General features: G+C 29.6%; 1 protein-coding gene across 4 annotated transcripts; it reads left to right on the top strand.

The window, feature by feature from the left end:
• The first annotated feature begins 1,070 nt into the window (after window positions 1-1,070).
• Window positions 1,071-25,804, top strand: LOC142324866 (uncharacterized). 4 transcript variants are annotated; one of them, XM_075365931.1, is made up of 7 exons: window positions 1,071-1,171; window positions 4,933-5,180; window positions 6,035-6,237; window positions 12,503-12,667; window positions 15,305-15,553; window positions 18,546-18,721; window positions 22,028-25,803. In XM_075365931.1, the coding sequence occupies exons 2-7, from the start codon at window positions 5,144-5,146 to the stop codon at window positions 24,270-24,272; spliced, it is 3,075 nt and encodes a 1,024-aa protein (XP_075222046.1). In that variant the 5' UTR covers window positions 1,071-1,171; window positions 4,933-5,143; the 3' UTR covers window positions 24,273-25,803. The 4 variants fall into 4 exon arrangements, with proteins under 4 accessions (XP_075222046.1, XP_075222045.1, XP_075222048.1 ...); XM_075365930.1 differs by having other exon boundaries at window positions 1,084-1,333; window positions 4,933-4,989; window positions 22,028-25,804; XM_075365933.1 differs by having other exon boundaries at window positions 1,084-1,333.

The raw sequence follows: 25,804 nt of genomic DNA, 5'->3' as shown, positions 1-25,804 counted from the left end.
AATTTTTTTCTAATTCATAATTTTTATTACAATTTAAAGCAGTATTTTGGATTGTCCTAAAAATTAGAATAAGTGTATTTGATAAATGCCTTCCTAATGAAAAGCAGGCACCCCACTATGGAGGTGTTTAGAGTAGTAAAATTAATGAGTTAAAAATCTCGTAAAAATATTGTAAAAATTTTATTATTAGATTGTAAAGTAAGCTGTTAGTGCAGATATATATTCCAAAGCTTCTTGTCGTTAGCCAATTCATAACTAATAAAGAAAATGGAAATATTATTTTTATTTTATAAAATAAATAGTTTTATTCCATAAAATTTTATGAATATGAATAGTTATAATTAATTCCAGTGGAAGTATTTTTTAACTGGTTTGGTATGATGTGTTAACATTATTAATCCATCTGGTGTAATACTCATATTACTAGACTGAAACTAAGTATTTAAGATACACTACCTGATTACTGTAATATTGTAGAAATATATAAATTGGCTCATAATTACTTAATACAGAAGAGGCATTGTTTGAAGGTTATTCTGTATCCTTCTAATCCTTGTTGAATTTAAATTATGCGCTTAAATTGATTGAACAACGAGGTGTATGTGTTGTTCGTAAAACAAAGAAATTAAGTGATATCACGTCTACTTGGTAACAGTTTTGTTTCAGATGAGATTTATTTTTTATTTTATATCAATCCATCAAATTATAAGTTTTGGATAGTTACACTAACACTCCGATTTGTTTTTTGTTATCCGAATAGATGAATAACTTTGATGATCATCGTTTTATAATCTGAAATTCAAAGTAATTTTTCGTCAACCTTATTTTATATCAGTTTAAATCTAATTAGAAAAGGATATTACTTTTTAAAAAAATGCATGCTTTTGTCCCGAGAAATATACGGATATTTCTCAGATACCGTGAAAAATCAGTTTTTATTTATTAGGCTAGTTAATATTTTTCCCATTTTTAAAAATTACTTTAATTGTTTTTCAAGTGTTAAGTTCGTGTAGATTGATGAAAATTATTCAAAAGTTTTCGTTTCTTGAGTTACATTTAATCACGTCGAGAGATTCTCTGCCATTTCCCTGCAGTGACTATCTATAAGGGTTTAGGTGACGTTGAAGTTAGTTTAGTTTTTATCCGAGTTTAAGTTTCACTAAGTTTAAATGTATGTTATACAGCTTGATTTTCTATTTTCTTTACTAAGCCCATATTTATTATTTGTGTACTTTGTTGTATAATTCTTTATATACTGTGTCCATAGGTTAGGATTTTATTATTATGCTCTTGCTATCAAATCAGATTTACGAATATCGCGTTTTACCTAAGGGTTAGTATTCAAGCAACTCCAAACAATCCTCTCTAAATTATACATTGGATTTATGATGTTGATTAATTTTTAGTCTGTTATATGTAATTTCCTAAAGTAATTATATTACTAATTAGCCCCCTTTCCTAAAAATGTTATCTTTAAAACCTATGGTTTCATTATTTAACAAAAATAAACAAATAGTTGAAATAAAAATGAAGTAAATATGATTAGAAGTTACAGAAATATTTTACAGCATATTAGCTGTTTCAAAATAAAAAGTATTCAGGACTATTGTTTACTGTTTAAAAGATTGTTTTATGTTAGTTAAGACTATCTTGTTTAGCTTAACCTATGAATCTCACAATGTTTCTTAATTGCTACAACTTGTGTGTTTTAAAATTTCAATTTAATTTGTTAAGCTGAAATTAGTGTTATTATTTATTGCTAAGTTTATTTTGTTTCAAGATAACTCTATTTAAATTTGTAAAAGAGAGAAAGGTCAAGTAGATTGTTTTATTCTGTTGTGATTACATAATGTTTCTGAAGCAGAGGTGGCTTGTTACCAGATTCTGTAGTTTTGCATTTAAAGAAATGTGACAAATGTCTATACTGTTTAATAAATTTTAATCTTTTTTTGTTGTTGGTATTTATTTTAAACAGTTAGCATGATAAATGTAATTTTTTCAAATCATTTTTATAAATTGTGCTTCCAGAAAATCTTTAAGAGCAAAATTAGTAGTGTTACTAATAACTCTGTTGTTTAATGACATCTTTGAAGTGTTTAAATTACTGCTATGTGGTTAAACAATTAATTTTATCTGTGTTGTGTTAGTTCATTCAATGCCTTAGTTTGTAGTTTGACGTCAAACATGCTGCACACAAAAATAAAATCCAAGACAAGCTGTTCTAAAAACACCAACTGGCCAATCGGTTAAGTTTAATGTGTTCTCCACATTAAAGTTAAGATCGTGGCAGATTGTAGTCAAATTATCATATCCAGGATTGAAGGCATACTTTTACATTTACTTGTAAAATGTTCTATTGAATTCCTTCAATTTTATTGTACTTTTATACAATTAAAGTGTAGCCTACATAAAATGTTGGTACAGCTCATAGTACATTTATTACACAAATCTTTTTTATTCATATAATGAAAAAGGGTAGAATTTACAGGTGTCTAAAGTACATTTTATGAGTCTTAAGTGTCTATTTTGGCATTTTATCTTCGAGGTCCTTTTAAGGTACTTTAAACTAAGCTGTAATTTTCAAATTATTGTATTGTTATTTTCTGATTTTTTGCTGGTGTATTTATATGAGAAATAAAATATTTACACCCCTTAACCTTATTATTCTTTGTTTTGGTTGACATTTTTGTTCATAGGGCCAAAAATTTACAATAGACTATCTTACACTGAGCATTCCATTTAACACATTCAAGATTTGCTTAAAAATGCCATTATTTTTTCATGCTGCTGATTTTTCTTTTCTATTGAAATCAGGAGTTAAGTATTCTTATGTTGTTTTATTAGTAAAGCATGAATTAAATTTGTTTGGGTGTATGTAGTATGTGTGCATAAAAAAAAAAATATATATATATATATATATATATACACACAAGGGTCTGTTTTGTATGCAACCATAGGCCATGAAAGAAAAAATAGTTTAGAATCCAATCCTAGTCTTTGAAGATGTCCCTTGTGAATATACATTTAACCCAGCTGTCCTTGTAGTGCTAGAAACTTCATTTGAATGGAGTAGTTTTGGAACCCTTTCAGTTTGGGGTACAACCATAAATCTTGAGTTATATCCGGTTTGTAAGGTAGCTGGTAAACCTGAGAAATTTCAAGACAAATTCTGTTTAACCAAGAAATCAAGATATGACAAATGGGCAGATACATTATCATAATGTATTGCTTGCGTGATTTCATGGGTCTGAACTTTTGTACTGAATTGCATCACAAAGATAACACAGAACCTCTAGATAGTACTGTTTGTTGTCAGTTTGGTCTTCTGCTGCAATTTTTTGATGCACAACTCCATGGTAGTAAAAAAAAACAGCTTTGACTTCACTTCATTTTCACTTTCACTCAATTATCTTGCTTTCTTTGGCCTTGGGAATGATGTTTTCACTGTGATAACAGCTTTAATTTCTGGGTTTTATCCATACCCTCAAATTAATCATCATTGATCAGTCATAAGATGGTTTGGATCACCATTAGTGCACTCTGGTGTCAAAATGAATCTGTTTCTATTCAAATGAAAGTAGCTTTGGCACAAATTTCAGGGCCACTTGCATGCCCAAATCATCTTTAAAATCCAGCATATTGGTAGGCCAGTCGTAAATGAATTTCAGTTAACAATTTTGAAAATGATTGTACCATTCTTTAATTTGTGTAATCTCCATAGCTTCATTCCTGAAAATCTGCTTAATCTTGCAAAGGTATTCAATTTGAGTATCAGTAACTTTTGGCAGAACTTGATACAGTAAAGTTGTTCAACATTTTATATCAATATGCCAAACTAAAAATGTGATAAGTACCTGTTATACCAAGACACACACAATTGTTGCTGGACAACTGACATGTTCTGAAGTTACAAAAGAGTACATGCACACTAGGTACTAGTGCTGCACTCTTCCAAGTTTTACCATCCACATTCAATTACTTTTTGAATAGACCATATATGTATATATACTTTGGTATCTTTTCGCCCTTTGTATTTACAATAATCCAGTAATTCTGCTAATGAATAAGCCATACAACTAGCTCTGAAAATAAACTTTGGGTATACAGTTTAAACATGTATTAGTATTTTTATACTGTCAGTTACACTACGAATTGTTTGTCAGAATATTCTAAACCTCTACAAACTTTTATTCTGCTGTAACTCTTTTTTTCATTATTTATGTATATTTGAATACAAGAATGTTTTGTGGATTTTTTTGTGATGAAAAAATGCTAGGCCCTTGCTGAAGATTGAATCCAAAGACCATTAAGTTAGAAATATTATACTAACCAATATCAGTTAGCTTCCTTATTATGAATATTTAAGTTTATTATTGAAGTTATTTTTTTGTTAGTTCCTTCCAAAATTATATTTATCCCACATTTTCTAATTTACATATTGATTAACCTTAAATTACTTGATTTAAATTTTTATATAGATACTGAACAGAATATTAATTATTATTTAGTGCAGATTTTTGACTTTATGGAGGGACTTTTTTACTTTCCTCAGTAGTTGCCCTACTACTGATAACCTGCCCAACTGATCTTTCTTTACCAGTCCAGCTAAGATAAGTTTGATGAAAAATTTTACTTATTAAACTTAAGGAGTACTATAGTACAACTGTCTCTTCAGAATTTTATGTGACCTCCCATCTTAAGTATACATTTATTAATTTATTTGCACTAATTTTACCTTTCTATAATTTTTTACCATTATCATTTACCAATTTCTTTAACATGAGTAATAATTTTAACAGTGTGTGCACTCTATTCAATTTGCTTTATAAAGTAGTGACATTTTTAATCAAGTTGTTAATGTGTTAATAAAGAAATACTGATTTAAAGGTTGTTTTACTAATGTTTTTTTTTTTTTTTTTTTACTTTTTACAGACATTGGGTTATCTTTCAAATCAAGAATTCTTGGCTGTATTGGGAATACTTTTGGAGGTTTTTATAAAATTTACTGATAAATCAGATTGATGATTGTATATAAATGTTTTATTAATCACTTTGTTGGTTATTCTTTTATTTGCAAGTATCATTTCTTAACTAAGTGTACTTATACAGAATTGTGCATCATGTTTAGTTGATTTTAAACAGTATGAGTGATTCTGGTGTAGATCATTTATCTCTGACTAGTGAGTCTATTTATTTTTGTATTAATATAGTCTAATTTTTTATAAAATTAATTAACCATTTTCAATTTAAAAATCTGAAATCTGAATAGAACGTTTGAAGTTATGTACTGTTGAAACCAAACAATGTATATAGTAATCTTTTATACAAAAAAGATTTGCATAACTTTTTTAATCTTATAAATATGAGAAATTCAAAATGAAAGTGCCATTATACCATTGAATATATATATATATAAAGAAGTAATGAGGTTTTGACTTTCGTATGTCTCATTTTTTATAGTTGTTGCACTATTTCTAATGATTTTATTTTTATTTATGGTCTATTATAAATATTGAATAACAGTTATTCTTTAACAGCTTCTTTAAAGCTACATCAGTATTCAATTCAAAGTTACTAAGAAATGAAAATTGTAAAAGAAATTTCTCATATCTGCTTAAGAGATGTAAAAAGGTATTTGTATATTCAAAAATTTGTATAATGCAATGGATAAGAAAACTGCAGCTCTCACAGTTTGTTGTGTAGAAAATCAGCATTGTAAATAATGTTATTTACAATTTATTGATCTATAGTGATTGTTTACCACTGCTTTAAAGTTCAGAAAAATATTTAAATGTAATGTAAAATGTTTAAATGTTAAATGTAATAAATATTCTAGTGTTAAATAAGACATACAGTAAATCTAAATTCTTATAGTTGTACCTTATAATTATATATACAACTGTTTTTTTTTTTTTTTTTTTTTCAAATTCTATGTGTAATAATATATTTTACAAATACTGTATATTATTAATTTCTTTACGATATCTTGTGTAGGATTGAATGTTAAAGATTAATGAGATTGCTCATTTTTTAGGATGTGATAATGTAAATGACAGCGAAAATAATGAAATTCAAAATAACATTAACAGTTCAACCAGGTTTCATGTTAGTGAAGATATCTGGTACAAATTCTGCCGGATATGTGCCACCCACTGTGAAAATCTTATACCATTATTTGAGGGCGAAGGACTGAATTATGATTTAGCATTAAAGATATGTAAACACCTTCCTTTTAAGGTAATATGTTTACTTTTATTAATTAAAAATGTTAGCACATTACAAATAATATAACCTTTAACAATTTATGCACTGTGTGCATGTGTGTATTTTGTTTCTACATTTTTTCTAGTTTATACATATGTCAGACACACATATACTTTTTCTTCAGTTCTAAAGTTGTTTTTATTTAATATTTCCCCCTATTAGTGTTGGTGAAATTAGGGTGTATTATGACTACATTTTCAGTTAGTATTCTTAAGATCTGTAACTCCCATCACCTTATATTTTTAATTGCTACCACATACTATATCGTTAAGGTCATTTAACATGTGAGTGAGATTGTTTTGGTATTCAAGAATGAGAAGAGACTTTGACTTACAGCAATAAATCACAAATAAAATGAAAGTGTAACTCTTACAGTTTTTCCTACAAGTGTTCAATATGAGCACCTTTCATCCTGCGGCAAGCATCCAACTAATAGGAGAGTTCATTCTATGCTTTAACCAGCATGTCTTGAGTAATGGAAGCAACAGCTGCTTCACTCCTGTGCCTCAACCCCAGATGACCTTCAAGGCCATCACAAAAACCTGTCATCGAGTCCATTCCAACCAATTCAGTGGTTGGAAAAAATTTCATTCAGCCAATCCTGTACAGAGTTATACCAATGAGTATCATACAATCAGCTAATTGATTCTGGCTGGTCAAATAAAATTTTTCTTTCCATTTTACAGTTGAGGAAAGAGCCATATTTGCAGTATATCCTACTAAGGAACTCTTATTACACTTGATTCAGTGAAAAAGAACAGCCCTTAAACTTAAATTTTGGGGAGTCCCTGTTGCATTGTAAGAGTTCATGGAGATTTTCTGACCCCCAGATACGGACATCATACATGTAAACTTTTCCAGATAAATAACTCATCGCTAAACAAATAGCATTAAGAAATTTATCATTTTTATGGTGCAACATTTTGATTGTAAAGTCGGCATGCACACTGTAGTCGGTAGACTTCAAAGCCTGTAGCAGCTGTAAATGGTGTAGAAACATATGTAAGCAATTCTTTAAAACCTTCTACACTGTCATCAGTGGCATTGTTTGTTCATACCTGGCCTTCCAAAAAATAATTCTTTAGACTACACAGAAAAACTCCTTGGTGTTCCAACATTTTTTTCTGACATTCTTGATCATCCTGCACACTTTCCTTTACACAGATGTCTATTTGGTTATTTCAAACTGATTATGCCACTGACATATGTTTTTGTCACTTGGGAGGATCGCGATTAAACTGTCTATGGAACATTTGTTGAGCTGTAACTACAGATTCACATTTAACAGCTGGAAAACACAAGGCTTCTGTTTAGGAGTCACCAACTGTGCTAGTGGTGATGTCAATTTTAAAGATACAAAATCAATCTATAGTCATGCATGCAACTAAAACTGTCATTTTTGCTCTTTGATTATTGCCTTAAATCAGTTCTGTTCATCTCATTCAAGAGATATAACAAATTAAAGCACTGATATCCTTTTTTGTACACCCGGTATTTCAGCTAAACTTAAATGTTATGTGCCAATTTTAAGCAGCAAAAAATATAAAAAATGTACTGGTATTTTAAACTTTAAGATTAATGCACATCCTGCAGTAAAACAAAAAATTATACTGCATGATGATGAAAGAATTGCTAGTAGAAATGTTGAAAGACAACTTACAATCTAAATTGTGGAAGGATTGAGAATTATCCTTTCTTGTAAAGAAACTACAAAGTGTTTTACAGTACCAAAAAATGTGATGTGGATGCCACATGACTTCCTTGTATGCATATTAAATTACATATACACATTTTTTTTAAATGAAAAGTACATAAAATTTGTACTTCGTACAAGGAAGTAAAAACAAGTATTTTCTTATCAATGTAGTTGTTATACAGTTTGTGACTGAAGTATAGTTGAAGAGACTATATTTTATAAGAAAACTGCAGTAACTAAAGACAGTGGTGATGGCCAACTATCTCAGACTGACTTAATTTTAAAGCTATGAGAGTCATATACAAGGGATGAGTTAAGTGTAATGTAAGTCACTCATAACTTGCAAACAAAAATAGATAGTCAAATGAAACAAATATGGCATAAAAGTATATTTTATATGCCATAGAACTTAGATTTATTTTCCTACATAGACAGCATTTACAGCTACACATTTCTCTCAATGGTGAACGGGTTTTTTTATTCAATCATAAAGAATACCTGACAGTTTTTCCTTAATCCGCAACATCATTGCATCCTTCAGTCCATGGTAAAATCAATTCCCTTAACATCCTTCTTTAATTGCGGAAAGAAGTGGAAGTTGCTGGGCATAAAATCTGGTTAGTGTGGAGGGTCTGGAATAGTTCAGATTTCAACTTCTGCAGTTGAATGCGATTTATGAAACCGAACATTATCTTGTTACAAAATTATTGGCTCTGTGGACTGTCAAACATAACACAGACATCTTCTAAAATGTTTTAAAATCTGTGTGATGAAACAGTCATTTTGAATCAATTTATCATCTCCTTTTTGTACTTCTCATTAGTCACAGATATTGTTCAAACACTAAATTTCCTCTTCAATATTCACTGTACCAGCTTTTGATGCACAAAATTTTATTACCCATCAACTCACTGTACTTCGATCAACAGTTTCATCATTATGAATGGCTTTTAGACAATAATAAATGTCGCTAGTGCTTCCTTTTTCCACTGTTAAAAATTTGATTGTTGCATGTTATTATACATTTACTAACATAGCACTGTTAAAAGTTCAATTGTTGCATGTTATAGATTCATTAATATAGCAGCCAAACTCATCTTGGTAACGGACAGAAAAATGAGAGTGTGTGAGTCAGATTTGAAGTATTAGTAGTAATGGAATGAAACAACAAGATGGCAGCATTGGTTCCTTTGTGTAAAATTTGATTCTTCCCTTAGATTCCAATGTTTATTACATTAGGAAAAGAATTGAAGAAAAAACAGTTCAGTACTCATTTAAAGCTGTTGTACTAGATGTGTTTTTAAATTAAGGTCCATTTTGAAATAAAATAAAAAACTGAAAAATATTAACCTTATTATTTACACATAAAAACTATGTTTATTATAAAGTACTACCTTTCTATAAAGCTGCCTTCAACTTAACACATTTTTCATAATATTTCACTAGTTTCTTCATTCCTCAAGATATTCCATCGCCAGTAATTTAATCCATGCAGTAATGCTATTTTTCAGTTCATCATTGTCAAATCTTTGTTATGTAAGCCATTGTTTAAGGTGAAGAAATAGAAAATAATCATTGGGAAGCTAATTCTAGGCTAATTCACGATCATTAAATTTGACAAGCAAGACACCCTTTTTGTTCAAAATATCAGTAGCTATGAGCTTCTATACTGAATGTTCTTGTTTGAATTTCTTTGGTCTAGAGGTGATGAGTGCTACCATTGTATTGTGCAAAGCGACACTTTTTTCAAATGTCGCTTTGACACAGCGTTTGAAAAAGAAATCCAGGTTTCATTCCTGGTAACATTGTGATCACCTTCATTTTCATAAAGCCACAAAAATTCATGTGCTATAGGAAGACATTTTTCCTTGTGTGTGTGTGTGTACACACGCATACGCTTGCATGTCAGTTAACATTTTCGGCATCCATCTGGCACACAATTTTGTATAGCTCAATTCTCAGTCATTCATAAATCAAAGATCATGAAACATCAAAGCCAGTTGTGACATATTGAAGTGCCGCTTTTCTCAGTTTTTCTTTAACTTTTTCAGTTGAATCATCTGTTATCATTGGTGGCCAGCTGCTATGTTCTTCATCATGAGCGTTCATTCGCCCTTATTAAAATGAACATAGTCTGTCTTACAATGAACACTGTCTTACTTTACTATCACTCATACTATTTGGCCCATAAACATCACAAATTTACCTGTGAATTTCAACAAAATTATTTTTTGCCATCAAAAACTGGATTACTCCTCCACATCCCACATTTGGCAGTTTCAGAAATGGTAGCACTCATTATTAAGGGATGAATATAAACAGTTAACAACAAAATTGCTAAATTATTGTTGCTAACAGCTGACTATTTATTGAAATAACAGAGTCATGCAAGCAACAATTGTTTACATTGCATATGTAGGCTGCAATTTTAAAACTGATTTATTTTAAAATCACACCTCATATTATAAATGCAGTTGTGGGTTGGAGAATGACACAATATGAGTGAAGACAAAATAAGCATAATAACAAAATGCCACTCTAGGTAAGTTTTGGTTTGGAGCACAGCAGCTCACAACCATCAGACTCAGTGATGGTGATACCATAGTAACATAGTGATTGCAGTGTTTATATACTCATAATCTAGCTATATGTGTAGTACTTGAATGATTGCCTGGATGGTTCATTTATTAGCATCTTACTGTTTAAATTGAATACTCTGGGATGATCTTAATTACAATTACTCAGAAAGGATCTGGATTTTCACAGCCGGATAAGACTACCATTTCTGGTCAGTCCATCAATGAAAAACTGTATAAAGGAATGTAGCAGCCTACACTACATGATTGACTTAAGCTACATTAGATGTACTAATTACTTTCAAATATCATATGAGTTATTCACTGTATTCTATTTTTTAATTTAAAGTTTCTTACCACGTACAGTAAATAGTTTATAGATGTGTTAACATTATATTAGTTTTATAAAATGAATAAACACTCAATTTTAAATTAAAAATCTTATTAGGTTTAAGCTTTAAAGTGTCATTTTTATGTAAACTAAGAAGTCTGTATACACACATATGAAGTGTGTTCAAAAAGCAATGAGAATTTTTGTTTTTTGGAAAGAATTTTGTTTGTCTACATTAATGTTATCCCCTTCAAAATCGTCCCCCATTAGATATTATGCACTTATATCAGTGCTTTTTCCAATCCCTGAAATACTTCTGGAACTCAATTTTTGGAATAGCGTTTCGCTCTCTCAGCTACCCACTTTTAATCTCATCTATGCTTGTAAAACGACGGCCCTTTAAAAAGGTTCTCTTTATTTTTGTGAATAGAAAAAAGTCACACAGGGCCATGTCTGGCAAATATGGCGGCTGGGGTATCATTACAGTGTTGTTTTTGGCTAAAAATTGACGAACAGCAATGAAGTGTGAACAGGCACATTATCGTGGTGGAAAATCTATGAATTGTTTCGCCACAAATCCAGACTTTTTTTCAGATTGCTTCATGCAAACTGTGGTGAACTTGTAGGTAATACTCCTATTACCTACATTATATTTGACCTTGTGGCAAGAACCCATGATGCACTATGCCATTAAAATCGAAGAACATGGTGAGCACAACCTTCACATTTGACCGTACTTGGTGATCCAGAATGCCTCCACTGGGATGATTGAGACTTAGTTTCGACATCACATCCATAAATCCATGTTTCATCACCTGTTATGACATGTTTCAATAGGTCTGCATCATTGTTGACTTCATTTAGCGACTCCTTAGCAACTTCCATTCGCACCTGTTTTTTCGAAATTCAACAATTTTGGAAGAGATTTTGCTGTCACATGTTTCATATCCTAAACATCCGAAAAAATTTCATGCATGAGCCAATTGATATCCCAACATCATCAGCAACTTCTCTGATTGTGATTCGGCAATCATTCATAATCATTTCTTTCACTTTTTCCATGTTTTCATCAGTTGTTGATGTGCTGGGGCATCCTGGGTGCTTGTCAGCTTCAACATCTTCACTACCTTCTTGGAAATGCTTATACCATTTGTAAACCCTTGCTTTACTCATAGCAGACTAACCAAAAGCAATATTTAACATTTTTAAAACAAACATTGCTACACTTTATTGCATTTTTATAGCAAAATTTAATACAAATTCTCTTATCCATTATTTATACAAATAAAAAATCGCCGATCATACCAAAAATGTGTGTTATCGTTTAGACAGCCGACAACTGACTAAACATCCAATATGGCTAAAAATGTACAGATACTTTTCAGATTTGTTTACCAATACAACAGTAAAAAAAATCCTGAGAATCGGACTAATAAAACCCACAAAATTTCAAAATTCTCATTACTTTCTGAACACACCTCGTATATATATTTAACAAAGTGAAAAGTAGCAATTTTAGAACATATAAAATTGATGTGAGTCAATTTTGATTGCTTTTTAAGATTTATTTTTAACTGTATAAATATTTAAAATTAATGACATCATTCTAATGAAATTTTTTTTATTTTAATGAAGGTTTTACAAGATGATAGTCTACCAAAGCAGTGTTGCCATCAATGTGCTTCATTAATAATATCCTGGGATGATTTAATAAACATTTCTTCTAAAGCTAATATAAAACTTAATAAAATGCTTCATTGTTACATGAATGAGGATGTTAATGAATATTTAAAAGTACAGGTATTTTATATTACTTTTTTAAATATGTTTCTTGTTAAAGGTGTTTGGAAAGTTCTTGGCCTGACACAGAGATGGCACAAGCATGGCCAAATGACAATAATGTTTTTCAAATGTAATTCTTTAGATGTCATGCTGTGAAGTTTCAGACGTGTGTGTTTATCTGCTTGTTTTTAGTGATCGAGTACAGCAAACAAGTTTTAAGATTTTCTGAAAAATGGATAAAAATTCAAGTTCAAGCTGTTATAAAGTATTTCATTTTAAAAGGTTTAACCCTGACACACGTACAAAAAGAGTCAGATTCCACTTTAAAGAATTTTCCCGTTTGTTTTGGACAGTAAAAAAATGGGATGCTGAATTTAAATGTGGCCATACTTCCATCCAAGATGATAAATGCTTGGAACGCCCTAAAACCAGTGTGACTGATGAAGTTGTCACAAAAATTCACAGTGCCGTATGTATTTAATGATTGCCAACTAAAGGTACGCAAGCTTGCTAACATCACAAATATCTTGACAGATTGTGTAACTATATTTTATATAATGTTTTGGGTATGAAAAAACTTTCCACTTGATGGTTGCTGTATTTATGAACAGTCTACAAAAAAACCCATTCAACTGAACGAACTCTTCTCAAGAGTGTTTACACTTATTTAAATGTGATTCCACTGAGTTTCTTCTACATTTTTTATTGTAGGTGAAAATGGACTCATCATTTCATGGCAGATAGCATCTAAACAGTGAATGGAAGCAGGTGAAAGTGCATTAAAGAAAGCAAAACATTTCTATCTGCAGGAAAAGTCATGAATACAGTCTTTTGGAATTCTTGTGATGTGGTGCTCATAGAATAGCTGGAAAAAGACAGGACCATCTCCAAGGAGTATTACACTTCACTACTGAAGCAATTGAAAGATGCTGTTCGGGATAATGTCTATATTGGCCCAGAGAGAAAGTGCTTTTTCACCATGATAATGCGCTTGCATACTTGTCTCAGGTTGTTGTTGGAAAACCCATGGCCTGTGCTTTGAATTACGGATTAAAAAATATTTTTAAAATTTTCTGAAAACTTCATTTGTATGTCAGGCCTAGACCTTTCTGAATGCCCTTCTTATTCTATAAAAATTAAACTTTAAAAAAATAATTTTTAATTTAAAAAATTATACAATTCAAACAGAATTTTTTGTCCAAAATTTAAATCTATGCTTAAATTTCAGCCATCATCCATGTCAGTTCTGTTTTAAAACTGTACAGCTCCTTTGCACAACTGTAGAACTACAGTGATTAGAGTGGACTCTTGACAAATGCATTGAAAGGGTCAGTAGAAGGAGATTGATGAAGTTATTAGATGAAGTGAAGATTTGGGGCTCTACTAGGGAACAAAGGAAAAGAACTGTGAAAGAAATAGATAGAAACAGCGGTGGCATAAGGGACCTGACACCAGGCAGAACACCAAATGATGTTGATAAAGTTAACTGAAGTATATGCTGTACTGATGTATTTAGTTAAACTATGATGATTAAAATATTGTAACTTTCCAATATTTTATATTGTATTTTCCTAATATTTTACATTACATGTAATAGAATGATTTAAAAACAAATACAATAATAGAATTTCTCAACATTCTAAATTATAGTAAATCAAAATTCTTTACAGTGATTAATATTTTTGGTGTTTTTGAAATAATAATCATCATAAGGTTATCTATCCTGATGTAATCTACCATTTCTCCTTTATTATCAGCTAAACCTTTGAATTCTTGATCCCGTCTTTCTGTAGATCATTTAAAATATTCACCCTTTATTATATAATCCTTTATAATTCATTCTTCATTTTTCATTCTGTCTATTTAATCTTTTTCAGTCTCCTCTGTACCAAAATTCAAATGCACTTGTAGCCTTTCTTTTTCCCTTTCTGTTAGTGTCCATAGTTCACTCAGAAATACACTCCAAGCATAACAGTTCACAAGAAATTTTTTCAACTCATAACTTCATCTTACTACATAACGCCTCTTTTTCTTTTAAATTCTTCCCTAATCGTTGTTACTCTTGTTCTTATTTTGTTATCACTTTTGCAATTATCTGTAAAATATGTTACCTAAATATCAGTATTGTTTTACTTATTCAGTTTTTTTTTAATATCAAATTTATGTATAAATAATAATATATAATAAGTATTTTAATTAAAAATACTGAATATTATTGAAAGATATCACTTAAAAAATATTCTGTTGTAGTCTGAACTAAAATACTAATGAAGTATTACAGATGTCAGATTCATAAAAATATGTTAATTATTCAAATGGTGATTTGTAAGGTGAGTTTACCACATGTACGTGATATAATGAAAGAGTTGAAAACTTGTAAAGTTACAAAATTCATAATTTTATACATAATACATAATTTTATTTTTAGTATATTCAAAATTGGATTTTAAATATCATAGATATAATCTGATTTTTATTTATACTTGCATTGTGTTTGTAATAGTTAACTCCTTGAAATACTTTTGGACTATACATTTCTTTGAACTTTTTCATTTAATCATTAACAATTTACTTAAAGAATAATTAGTTATAAAGATTTTTTATTCATATTTCTATTAAAATATTTATATTAACTATGGTTTCATATTTTTACAGCCAGAAGGTAATGAAGAAATAACAAAGTTAAAAGTGGATCCAACATTAAATAGTGATGGTTGTGGTGGTGATGGTGATGATGATGATGATGATGATGATAAAAGTGATAAAAATATATTTGAAAAGATGGTCGAGGGCACTGAAAGTAGAGTTTGTGAAGATTTTATTGCTAGTGAAATGTCTGAAGATGTTATAAGTACTACATTTGATGAAAATTATGAAGATGCACGAAATGGCGAAGAATCAGAGGTAATTTAATTTCAAAGTATGAACTGTACTGCTATAAAATGTGATGACGTTGAATATATGTAAAGCTCATTTTCTCTATTATTTACTGATGTTTTACTGTATTTTGAGATTTCTTTATCTACAATTATATTTCCTTGATGAGAGAAAAAGAGAGTATCATAAAAATGGTAAAAGAAAACATGTCTGGTTATATTTGTGAAGAGTTGTCTGAAAAATCTTTGCAACATTTATGTATTGTGTATATATTTACAATTTAGATAAAATAGATACTGACTGTCAAGCACTACAGTGCAAATTATTAAATGTTAAAAAGGAAATAAGATATTATTCAGATGGCAATGATACTAATATTTCAATTATGTTACTAAATCAAAAGTTTTATTTCTAATATATGATTAAAATACAAATATTTTGATTGAAAGTCACTGTCTTTCATGCTGACTATAATGTTTCTTATAAATAATTACCATGTGTACCAATAAAGAAAAGTCATTTATGTATTCACTTCAGTTTGCTGCTCTTGAGTTAAAATCATGGGTAAATTTTATTAAACATTTTGATTTCACTAAATGAGCTCAACACTGTTATTAGGACCAAATTATTGGGTAGATAGTGGAAACTGTAACTTAAAAAGTGAAATTTGGTGAAAATAAAATGATGATCATGTGTAAAAGAAAATAATAAATTGACATTTCGAAGAAATATATAAAAATCTGAATTAAGAAAAACAAAGTGAATACCTATTTTAAGAAAAATTATCTATTAAACTAATCAAATTAAGCCAAAGTAAAAATATATCAGTACCACATTAACTCTCACCAGTTATGTAGAACAAAACTTTAAGCTGAATGATATAGCATCATGTTTTACCTCATTCATTTAATGTTATTTTAACTGATGTTTTAGATTAAATTTACCATTGCAAAAGTAAAACTTTTTTTAAATATATTGTTTGATTTGTCAGAGGATTAGATTAGTTAGTACTAATCTACTCTGAGAAAATGATTAGATAAGAAGTATCCCTAAATTTTAATGCCTAAATTATTTCTAATGTAGTGTACTTTCTAAATATAAGTAGGTTTGGAAATTTTTTAAAATTAGTTTATTTTTAAAAAACATATTTACATGAAAATGCTTTTGAGTACATTTTCTTCAAAGTATTTATGTTTGGCAGCTAGAAACGTTTGCCAATGTCTATAAAAAATTGTTGAAAAAATTCTTGAAAGCCTTCATCACACTGGCCAACACACCATCAGCATCCTTGTACCATTTCCTTTTCAGGGCATTTTTTAAGTGAAGAAACAAGTAAAAATTAGCTTGTGCCAAGTTGGGAGAATATGATGGATATTCAATAATTCTTATATTGTCTTGTACCTGGTATTCTTTGGCAAGCATGGATCAGTGTACCAGTGCACAATGATCAATGGTGTCATTGTATTATCATGCAAAAGAAGATGTTCTTTGTTTCCCACTTTTCAATTTGCTTCCTTCTTTTGCAACCAGTAAACAATAAAGGTTATCGGTGTGTATTTTTTTTTTGACTGTCTGCTCATCAGGAATGAATTTGTAGTGAATAAAAATCTATTGACTATCCTGTGAATAAAAAAAGTTTTTTCTTTGTTCCTATTCAAACAAAATTTCTGTACCTGTGGAGATGATGTTAATTTCCACTATGACTAGTGTTTTACCTGTTGATTGTACAAAATACACCATGTCTCTTGTGATATGATCTTGATCAGCCATAGTGATGAGGTGTTCTGTCAGTGTCATGTAAATTTCTTTCTGATCTGCAGACAAAATTTTTGGAACAATGTGTTCACAAACATGATGCATGTTTAAATCATTATAAAAAAAAAATACTGCTGCAAGTTCCAAGTATCACTCAACAATTAACACTAGTTCCCTCACAGTTTTACTTTTATTCTATGTCAGTCGTAAACCATTCTTCTTTGTTGATTCTCCATATGTTTGTTCAAATAGTATTAATGTCTCTGACTGTGATTTTTTTTAAGGAATAGGTGCTGTTTAACGGTAGACATTTTTCATTTTGATATACAAGGTATGAAACAAACAGCTTTAATATTGTTGTAGGCGAAACAAGAAAAATGTGGTATGAAGGTGTTCATTGTTAGGATGAGAGTGATGTGTGGAAAACTGTGGTATGGTGAGGTGTAGGCATAGACCTTGCTCCTGAAAGTGGATCATAGCAGACAGAAATGGGATATGTTTTCATTAGAGATTTATTAAATGGGTGAATCTGTTTCTTGTTTTTTCAGTAAATGAAGAGGACTTTGAGTAAATTGAATTACAGGACTAAATTGTCGTTGTTGTAATTAACGCTTGTTTTATTTGTATGAGAATAGTATTTTTGGTTTTTAAAGACTTAATCAAATAATGATCTGAATGCATAGTCTAATTGAAGTTAGATATAGGAAGAGATTTTGTGTGAAACCTTCGGCGTTATAGGAAGTCACAGGGATCGCACTTCTGTGAATGACTTAATTTTATAGTTGGGGGCTGTAAGTTATGGTAGGTGGTTGTGGTTGGAAGATGCCATATAAAGGCATTTAATATAAATGCCATATAAAGCAGTAGGTTGTTAAATATACTGATGGAAATGTCTGCCAAGGCATTTAAATCAATTGCATCCTGACAGAGGCCAAATTGATGACTGTGTTGTGTGTTATCAAGTTTAGAGGGTCTAAAAGACAATCTCATGTAAAGCCCGTCAGGGTAGGAACAGGGGGGTTGGTATAGCAACGGGATTGTCACAAGGTGGGTGCCTTCCCCTACAGAGGATTAGGAGGTCATCCTGACTTAAATGTTACCAATACAAAAACCAAAATTTTCCTTATTACAATTGCTATTTTAAACTGTATGAGTCAATTTCAGGAACTTCTTGATCCTACTTGTTTGTTTTGGATATTTCTGACTACCTCTTTTCTTTTTTTTATTTCTTTAATCTCTTCTTTCTTTCTTTTTTTAATCTAAGGTTATTGAAGAAAAATTTGAAATACCTGATGCAACTGCAGACAATGATGAAAGAAGTACTAATAATGAAATTGATGAAGAACAAAGAAGTGTAACTGAAAATGGAGATATGTATTGTGATAGTGATATTTTTGAGTTAAGAAATGATGATGATCATATTGCAACAATTGTTCGTAGGTAAATATATAAAATGATATACAGTAGTACATAAGCAAGTACAGTAATTTAACTATATGAAATCTATATATTTGAACTATGAACAGTCCTGAAGCTTTTTTAGTATTCAGAACAGATTCTGGTAAAAATTTGATTAAAGATCAACTATATCTAATTTAAATTGGCCCAAAATAGAGATTCATTTATTGTGTTCATTTTACATAGTTCTCTTAATTTCTAGAAAAGTTATAAAGTAGTGAAAACAGTTTTAGAAAACAAAAAGTAATTAATGAACCTATTTAATGATTTAGAACCTAAATAATATTTTCATTTTTCCCTAAATATTTAAAACAAGTTAAAGTAATAAAGTGGCCTTATAAATAACACAATAGTAATTCAGAGATGTCACAAAGAAAAACAGAAATACCACATGTAAGAGCAGTAAACTGAACTTGAAAAAAGTGAACTAGAAAACATTAATGAGTTAAATAGTCTGATTATATTATACTGAATGAGTCAGAAGTATGGAAACCTCTCAAAAAGTTCCAGATAGAATACATTCAGGGTAAGGTATCAGACATCTACTTTACCTTTTGATGAGAAATAGAATTTCTACCCCAGAGTGGCCCAGAGTTGTAACTCAAATATTTTCAATGGTAATGGTGTATATAATTTTAAAAGTCTCTTTAACACAAGAAAAATTGTATAAATAAAAAGTTGGTACGATGTCTACCCAAAATGGCTGGATAAAGTTTTGATTTTGAAAAAAATTTCATTGATAATTTAAGGAATTATTATTGCAAATAGATAAATTTAACAAATTTGATTAAATGAATATTATCGAATAAATTTATTCAAAAAAGAATTACTTATTAAGCATAATGTTTGCTTATTTACTTGCGTTCCATCTTAATAAATGTTTGAAATGTCCTCCTTCTGTTGTTTGACAGTGTGCCCGTCGATTGTAAAATGATGATACTGCATTATTCAATGATTCCCTAGTGATATTTTGTGCTGCTTTTCTAATTCTATTTTGTAAATCATAGATATCTTGGGGATTATTATGATAAACAATACTTCTTAAGTGGCCCTGTAGAAAGTAATCTGATGGTGACAAGCCAGTTGATCTCACTGGCCATTCTATTTGACCCCTTTGGCCAATCCATCTTTCAGGAAAAAATGCATTTAAAATTAAATTTTAAATTCATTATATGACCTAACTCTTTTTACCCTCATCATTAAAAGTGTGACCCTCTCTTGTTCACTAAGTGACTTGTTAACAGCACTGTTAGCAGCTAGCACAGAAAAAATTAATTCAGTAAAAAACAATTATAAAAAAGGTAAAAAGAATGTAAATAACTAAAGTGGCTTATAAATGTGATAAAGGTAATGAAAATTAATTAGCCAATTGATCACAGTAAATTCTAATAAGAAACTAACAGTGTAGTAATGAGACACATTAAATGGAATATTACATAACTATGAAGTAAGCTTAATTTTTTCAACATTGGTAAAAAACCATCAGCGTGATTAGATGACAATATTTTTATTTATTTACTCATTAAATTGAAACAAAAACAATTTTTTGTGTTAAAAAATATGATTTTTTTTAACTTAATAACATTTAATTTCTTTTTATTTAATTTTATTATTTGATCTTACTAAATTTAGTAATTTTCAAAATACAAACTTTATCCATCGCCATTTTGGGTACAGACATTGTACCAACTTTTTATTTATACCACTTTTCTTCTTAAAGAGACCTTTAAAATTATGTATCACACAGAAGGTGTTACCATTTAAAATATCAAGTTTGTTAGAACTTCACCAGTAAGAGTTTGCAGAACTGGACGGCACAGCAAAATCAATGAACTACGTTTACAGTTCTAAACGTGACCAAACCTAAAAGTAAAAAGAAAATGGGGAAAAAATTAAAAAATAAGTATGAAAACATTATATTTCAGTTCAGTTAGATTTGTAATAAAAAATACTTTCACAAAACCTCAAATTTTGCTAGACAATGTTTTTTCTTCCATTTGATGAACCGCAGGACTCAAAATATCACTTTTCCTCAGAAAGTTGGGTTTACGAATCGTGCTAGGTAGTAGTACTGTTTACATATATTTAACATGTATTTTATTTTAAACAAAATTCTAAATTAATAACAGATTTTGAAATGAAGTCTCTTACCTTTTTTGATATCAGTATCATTTTGTTAAAAATAGTTTTATTTATGTGTAAAAAAAAAACATAAGAAATATTGTAGAATTTAACAAGTTAAAACATTTTCAATTTTATAATTAGACTTCTTGTTTTCAAGATTCATTTTACAGTAATAGAAGCAATGTTGTTTCTGTATTTGATTTCAGCTTAAAAATGTTATTTTTTGAGTTCTGTTTTTTGAAGAGAAGAAATGGTTTTGAATTTTCGTTTTTTTTTATTTTTGTTTTTTGAGTGGAAGAAATATCTGTGAGACACTTACCGTACAGTTTACAATTTCATTGTAATTTTTTTTGGATTTGAATTACAACCACTGGGCCATTTTCCAAGAAAGGGGTTGAAATTCTGTTTCTCATAAAAAGGTAATTTGACTAATACCCCGCATCTTGAAAGTTAGAATATTCTTTCTAGAAAGGTTTAAAAGTTGTTGGGTTTCCATACTTTTGACTGCTCTGCGAAATATATGAAAGTATTATGTAATCTCTAATTTTTTTTTGTAGTTTCAATTAAATGCATCAGATTGTTTTAAAAACTAATCAAGTTAATATCTTGTAAAAAATTCTAGAGTTTAATAATGTGATTGGACAAGGGATTAATATGCTGATTGGCTCTTAATATCAAAATTAATAACATGCAGTGAGTTATATTTTAGATTTAATAATGATTTGCATATTTTGATCATTTGTGGTACACTCAAACTTAGAATTCAAAGTATTATTAAAATTTCAGTACTATTTGTCTCTAGTTATTGTAACCAAGATAATTTTTTTAAATGTAATATAACATATACATGTTTACTAGAAACATGGAAAGTTGGTGACTTAAAATTCTCATTCAAAAATACCTCATAACAAGTATGCAGCATAGATGTTGAATAGAAAATTTAGAATTTTTATAACATTTTAGATTTTCTTGAAGAAAATTTTCTCTGTGCAGTTTATCAGCATATTTCATATAATTTTATTTTTGTCACAGGCCGTATGGTTATATTTATTCATTTTCCACTCTACTCACTTCTCTTTCTTTTACATGATCTGTAATTTAGTGTGTTATATATATTTTTTTTCAACATATCAATTTATTTATTATTGTTATTTTTGATAATAGGCTGGATGATGGAAAAAGAACTGATAAACGTAAGCGTGAACCAGAAGTAGAACCAGGGCTTCAAGCTTATAAGCTGCATCAGCCAATGAAGTACCTTTTAGTTAATGGATGTCAGTATCTCAGAACTAAAGTGTTTGGATTTGAACCTGAAAGTACACCAGAAGATTGTGAAGATTTACAGTCATTATATTTTAGATGTTGTATATGTAGGGAAGTTATGAAAAACGATAGCGTGATAAATCATTCTAAATCTCATTATCCATTAAAAATAACTGATTCATGTCAAATGTGCCATTTTGGATTTAGTTCTATCGATTGCTTTAGGAATCATTTAAAAAAGCATACAGTACTTATCGATGAAGAATATAAAGAACTAGAGAAGGCTGAAGAATTATCGAATTTAAATCAGATAAAGGAAATTGACAAGTCTGTGAAGAAACTTATTTCAGATATAGGTGACTCTGAAAAAACATTTGATGATTTTGATAAAAAAATAGAAGTATTTGTTTGTGAATACTGTGGGCTAACCTATAATTCAAGAAAAATTTTTCTTCAACATATACGAAGAGTCCATGTATCACCCTTTATTTGTAAACTTTGCAGGAGAAGGTTTTCAAATAAAGGATCGTTAAAGAAACATCGATGTGTTCAGGTTGTTTCCAAAAGACCAGATGGTAAAATAGAATGGTATAATTGTAGATGTAAGAAAATATTTCTGTTTGAAGAACAATATTTAAATCATAAAACTTCATGTGAAAAAGCTAAATACATACCTTGCGATGAATGTGGATGCGAATTCTCTGATAAAACAAAATTAGATACACATGTGTTACGTCAGCATATTCGATTAAAGGAACTTGGCCAGAAGCCTCCATCTGTTTGGATATGTGAAATATGTGGTTGCCATTTAAGTACCCTTAGTGCAAAAAAACATTATCTGACCCATTCTTTTAGTGAAAAAAAGTTTACCTGTGAAATTTGCGCTATGAAATTTAGTGATAAAAATTCACTAGAAAAACATGTTCAATCTCATAGCAGTGAAAGACCTTTTACATGCAATATTTGTAACGCCACATTTAAGAGAAAAGATCATGTAAAAATTCATATGAAAAATAAGCACAATATTTTTGATGATGTTAAAAAATACCAATGTAGAAAATGTAAACGTCATTTTACAACACAGTCTTATCTCATAAGACATCAGAGATTACATTCACAGGGTGTTAGTTACGAATGTCTTGTTTGTAAAAGCAGATTCCCAACAGAGCACAGCCTGAAAATGCATCAAACACGAACAAAACATGATGCAGTGAAAGATTCTAGTGACGCTACTATCTCATTAAGTACAGCAGATTGGGTCAATAGATTCAGATGTAATATTTGTAATCAAAGGTATGGTTCGATTACAAGTTTAAGAAAACATGCTCTTATTCATAGTCAAAAAAATGTAGTTAAAGAAATGGATGAACATGAGAAGAATTGTGTTGAAACTGAGCAAAACAATGAAAAAAATTTTGATGAAGGCGGGAAAAAACTTAAAATTATTGAAAATATACATGAATGTCCAAAATGTTTTAAAAGATATCTGTCTGAATTCGGATTAAAGCTTCATCTTGCAAGGTCTAAGCATGCACCTATTAATTCAAAATCAAAGAAAAAACCAAAAGTTTTGTCGTCAGTCCTTAGCAGCGAAAAGAATCCACGTTTTAAGTGTAGCGAATGTAATGAAATTTTTGGTTCATTGCTTAGTTTAAAAATGCATAAAATTAAACGAAAACATTTCTCAAAATGCCCAAGCTGTGACAAAAGATTTGCACTCGATTTTAAATTACGAAATCATCTGATTAAAGTCCATCAGAGAAGAGATATTGATGAAAAAATGAATGAATTTACACAATCCGAAATCATGCCATTTCAGTGCGGTTATTGTCAACAAAAGTTTGCTATGCACCATAACTTGCTTGCACATATGCAAAAGAAACACGACAAAATTGAAGATGAAATTCCAACACCAATAAGCTTAATTTATTTGAATTCAGATGCTTTTGAACAAAAAATAGCCCCTGGTGAGACACCAGTTATTTATCATTGTACTGATTGTTGGGATAATTTCCTTACAGAAGACGACTTTCATAATCATACCCATGAAACAACTGAAAATGTTTCCAATCAGTTAAACAGTGATATTTCCAATGTAGTAACTTCAGTGGTCGGAAAACCTGATACAGTTACAGATGTAGAGTAATTTCACAAGCTTCAAAACCATAATGTTGAAATGATAAAAAAGGAAATTACCATTTTATAATCTCTCGTAAATCACTCTATTTATTATTTTGAACTTTATTATTAGTGGAAGTGATGTCAAGTGTGCTAGTCGTTAGTGGTTTCAAAATGGACAGTAGTGTGTTTCGTTCTGGAAGTTGAGTACATTCTCTTGGGTTGTTCTGCCTAAGTACAATTAATTACTATTGAACTGTTTGAAAACGTAGGTAGTGTTTTTGTATATTTTTGTTTGTAGCTGAAATAACATTATAATTAATTTTTTGAAACTCTTGGTGTGAAATGTAGCAGATGCAGTATTAAAAAGATAAGTTAAAGTAGAAGATAGTTTGTTGTAAAATAATACATTTTCTAGAAATATGTAAATTATAAATCACTGAGATTATATAAACTAGTTCCTATGTTTCAGATACAAGAATGCAATCACTGGTTGTTTGTTTATAAGCTCCGATTTAAAAGTAAAGGAAGCCAGATCTACGAGAAATGATATAGTTTGATCTATCTGCTTCCTTCTAGAAAATGTTGTGACAATAGCCGGGTTTCTTTATGTGGTATCAGAAAGGGCAATGGGCTTTAACAGACCTAATGGTGCAGCATTCTTCTTAAAACAAAATAAGTAAAGTGCTTGTTTAAAAAGGTGAATCTGCTTAATTAAATGAATATAAAAAGAATATGCTTTCCTGTGAACTCATGAGCTCCCCACAGTGGCAGAAATGGTTGTGAAATGGCAGTGGATCTGGCTCAATGGATAGGATTCTACAGCTTGTCTAGCCAATCTAGCATTTTATTTCTAAAAATATCCTTCTGGTTTGGCATTCTAATGTGAATGGTTATTTCATTAAGCTGTGATACATTTTAAATAAAATATAAAACAAAACAGACCTATGATAGAAGTACATAGTGTTAACATGGATCTAACAACAATCGCGTAAACATTTTCTGATGCATAGTTTACTGTGTTACCTTCAAAAGAGAAAACAAAATACAATGGAACCTCATTGTAATAACAGGATTCTTTTATGAAATCATTAAAAATAATAATAGAACGTTATATAGACATTTCTGTTTTAAATTTTGAATTGCCTCTTGGTTTATTTTTTATATAGAAAATACTGGTTTTTATTATACTGTACATTATTTATATTGTAATACGTAAACAAACACAAAAGTTATTCAGTGATTGATAATAGTGTTTGAAAATGTTTTCAACAGATTACATAATTTGAATCATGTACAATTCACAAATGTCATTTATTCATTTGTCATTTATATTTTAAATAACGTAGCTGTAAAAATGTATACCAGTGTAGTAAAATTAAAATAGTTTGATCACACTAGTTGCCCAAAGAGCTTGTTTTTGTTTGATTTTCAGTATAAAATGTTAGTAACATATAGTACTATACATTTTAAGATTATAAAATTACTTATGTAGTGGACTACATAAAATTCTGTTTTTTTTTTTTCCACCAAAATTGTATAGCCATATTTTATTTTGTC

The sequence above is a fragment of the Lycorma delicatula genome, chromosome 5, assembly GCF_047948215.1.
Source record: "Lycorma delicatula isolate Av1 chromosome 5, ASM4794821v1, whole genome shotgun sequence".
NCBI lineage: Eukaryota > Metazoa > Arthropoda > Insecta > Hemiptera > Fulgoridae > Lycorma > Lycorma delicatula.
The sequence above is the reverse complement of the archived record's forward strand: the minus strand, read 5'-3'. Positions and strand labels throughout refer to the sequence as shown.

What these genes read in the sequence shown, in the direction of transcription:
- LOC142324866 (XM_075365930.1), top strand. Translation starts at nt 1,285, where the DNA reads ATGCTCTTGCTATCAAATCAGATTTACGAATATCGCGTTTTACCTAAG. An exon ending in TATTGGGAATACTTTTGGAG is followed by an intron (nt 4,990 to 6,034) that starts GTTTTTATAAAA and finishes CTCATTTTTTAG; the next exon opens with GATGTGATAATGTAAATGAC. An exon ending in ATTGCAACAATTGTTCGTAG is followed by an intron (nt 18,722 to 22,027) that starts GTAAATATATAA and finishes TTTTGATAATAG; the next exon opens with GCTGGATGATGGAAAAAGAA.